Source organism: Nannospalax galili, unplaced genomic scaffold (assembly GCF_000622305.1).
Source record: "Nannospalax galili isolate Female #2095 unplaced genomic scaffold, S.galili_v1.0 scaffold475, whole genome shotgun sequence".
NCBI lineage: Eukaryota > Metazoa > Chordata > Mammalia > Rodentia > Spalacidae > Nannospalax > Nannospalax galili.
The window spans coordinates 3,402,217-3,404,264 of NW_008339435.1; the positions used below are offsets into that span (position 1 = coordinate 3,402,217).

At 53.9% G+C, this 2,048-nt stretch overlaps 1 protein-coding gene across 2 annotated transcripts in view; it reads right to left on the reverse strand.

The window, feature by feature from the left end:
- Positions 1 to 259, reverse strand: part of Trim33 (tripartite motif containing 33) — a 111,536-nt gene extending 111,277 nt beyond the window's left edge. Inside the window, exon 1 of one of the 2 annotated variants that reach the window (XM_029563996.1) lies at positions 4 to 259. In XM_029563996.1, the coding sequence (XP_029419856.1) occupies positions 4 to 104 (101 nt within the window). In that variant the 5' untranslated portion in view covers positions 105 to 259. The remainder of the gene's footprint in view (positions 1 to 3) is intronic. The other variant, XM_029563995.1, reaches the window with a different exon arrangement.
- Positions 260 to 2,048: the final 1,789 nt, after the last annotated feature.

Sequence of the window (2,048 nt, forward strand, 5' to 3'; positions counted from 1 at the left end):
TCCGCCTCCTGCGCCGCGGGCCCGGCCGCCCCTGCGGTTACCGGCGCGCTGCCGCTGCCCCCGCCGCCACTCTCTGCCTCGCCGCCGCCTTTGTTTTCCGCCATGTTTTCCTCTTTGAACCCGCCGGACCGCCCCGCGCCGCCCGCCGCTCGCGCCGCCGCCGCCGCCCCCAGCCTCAGCCGCAGCCACAGCGAGAGCTGACGCCGAGCGCGAGCGAGAGAACGAGCGAGCGAACCTGCGAGAGCGCGCGCGCACGCGGTGCCCCCGCCCTCGCGTCGCGCGGTAGGAGGAGGGCAGGCGGGGTCGCGCACGTACGCGCTGACGTCCTCCGAAGGGAGGCGGGAACTCTACGGGTGCGCGCGGAGCCGCTCCCGTGGCAGGTCCGTGCTGCAGGGCTCGTGCGTTGCGTCAGCGCAGCGGCTCTGGAGCTCAGAAGGCGCGTTTAAAGCCCGCAGCCGGTGGCGCTGCGTAGCCTGTGGTGGGGGCTGGGCTGCGGGCGCCGCCGCGAGTACGAGGAGAAGGGCGGGAAGATGTGGAGAGGGGGGGCATGGCCGTTCCGCGTTCCTTCCGAGCGCACGTCTCCGCGGCGGCGCCGTCCCCAGCGACGGGCGCGCCTCCGGGGATGCTTCACCTGTCGCGCGCTCGGACGCAGAGGCCTCCTCCAGGGTCGCAGACCACCTGAGTCTGCTGGGAGTCGATGGGCCATTCCCTTTAGGGCTGTGACGCCATAGGGCGGCCCCGCGGAGCTTTTTTTTTTTTTTTTTTTTTTTTTTTTTTTTCCCCTCCCCCATCCCTCCTTGAAACAGAGGCTTCCAGAAATAAGCTTCCTCCAGTGGGGAAGAAATACCCTAACAGCTATGTTTAGCTGCTTAAGGTGATTGTTCAATGTTGCTACATACTTGAAAGCCAATCAAATAGGGAGCTTTTTCTAAGCAGAGATGCCAGGGCCACACCCCAGACCTGAATCAGGAAGTTGGAAGAGCTACTGGATGTTAGTCACTGGAGTTGATGCGTGTCAGTTTGGAGGACCATAGATCTAACCAACATTATGTCGTCAAAGTCCCGCTCAGAGACCAGGGATGAGCTGTGACTGTCCTAAAGATCTCAGTCACAGGAGCTTTCTGAAAGGGTTTTGTTTTGTTTGTTTTGAGACCCAGCGTCTCTATCCCATTCTGGCCTCAGACCTTTAGCCGTCCCAGTTCTGAGCGTGCAGGTCGGGCTTGATGGTGTACATCTGTAATCTACCTGCAGAAGCGTTTGAGTTGCAGGCTAGCCCCGGCTGCATAGAGAGACCCTGTCTCCAAAAAGAAAGTAAAGAGGGGGGAAGATATATATCGAAACAGCTGTTTTAATATTAGGCTCAGAAGTTCCTCCTTGACAGTTGCTTCAACCTGTGTATTTGTATAAGTCCTTAAATTCACATTAAAACGTTTTTCACACAAACGTTCAGAATGGGTTGACTTCTTTATTATGAGAATGTTAGGTATAAACACAAGGAGTTTACAGTCTAAAGGATGAAAATGGATAATATGCCAGGGAGTGGTAAATGCTATGTAGAAAAATAAGTAGGGATTACTGCTGATGGAGCAAGGACTCTGCTGATAAGGGGAAGAAGCCCATCTTGCACAACAGTATTCTAGATAGAGGAACAGGTAGTACAAAGGGCCCGAGGCAAATAGAGATTCTTGGCTTATTAGAGGAACAGCAAGGAGTCAGTATGGCTCGAGTGGCTTGAACAAGGAAGAGGGAACACGACATTAAGAGGGCCAGGCTTTGTACAGAAATAGCTCTCCATTTCTTTATTATAATATTTATGTGTGTGTCCATGTATGTACCATGTAGATTCCAGGAATTGAACTCAAGTCATCAGTCCAGATCTCAATTTTTTTAAAATGTTTTGTGCCTTTCACAAGATTAGGAGTAGGCCATGATGGCATAGGACTGTAATTCCAGCACTTGGGAGGCAAACAAAGGAGGACTGTAAATTTGAGACCATAATCTAGCAGGTACCAGGTCAGCCATTGATGACTTTGAACTTCTATTTCTCC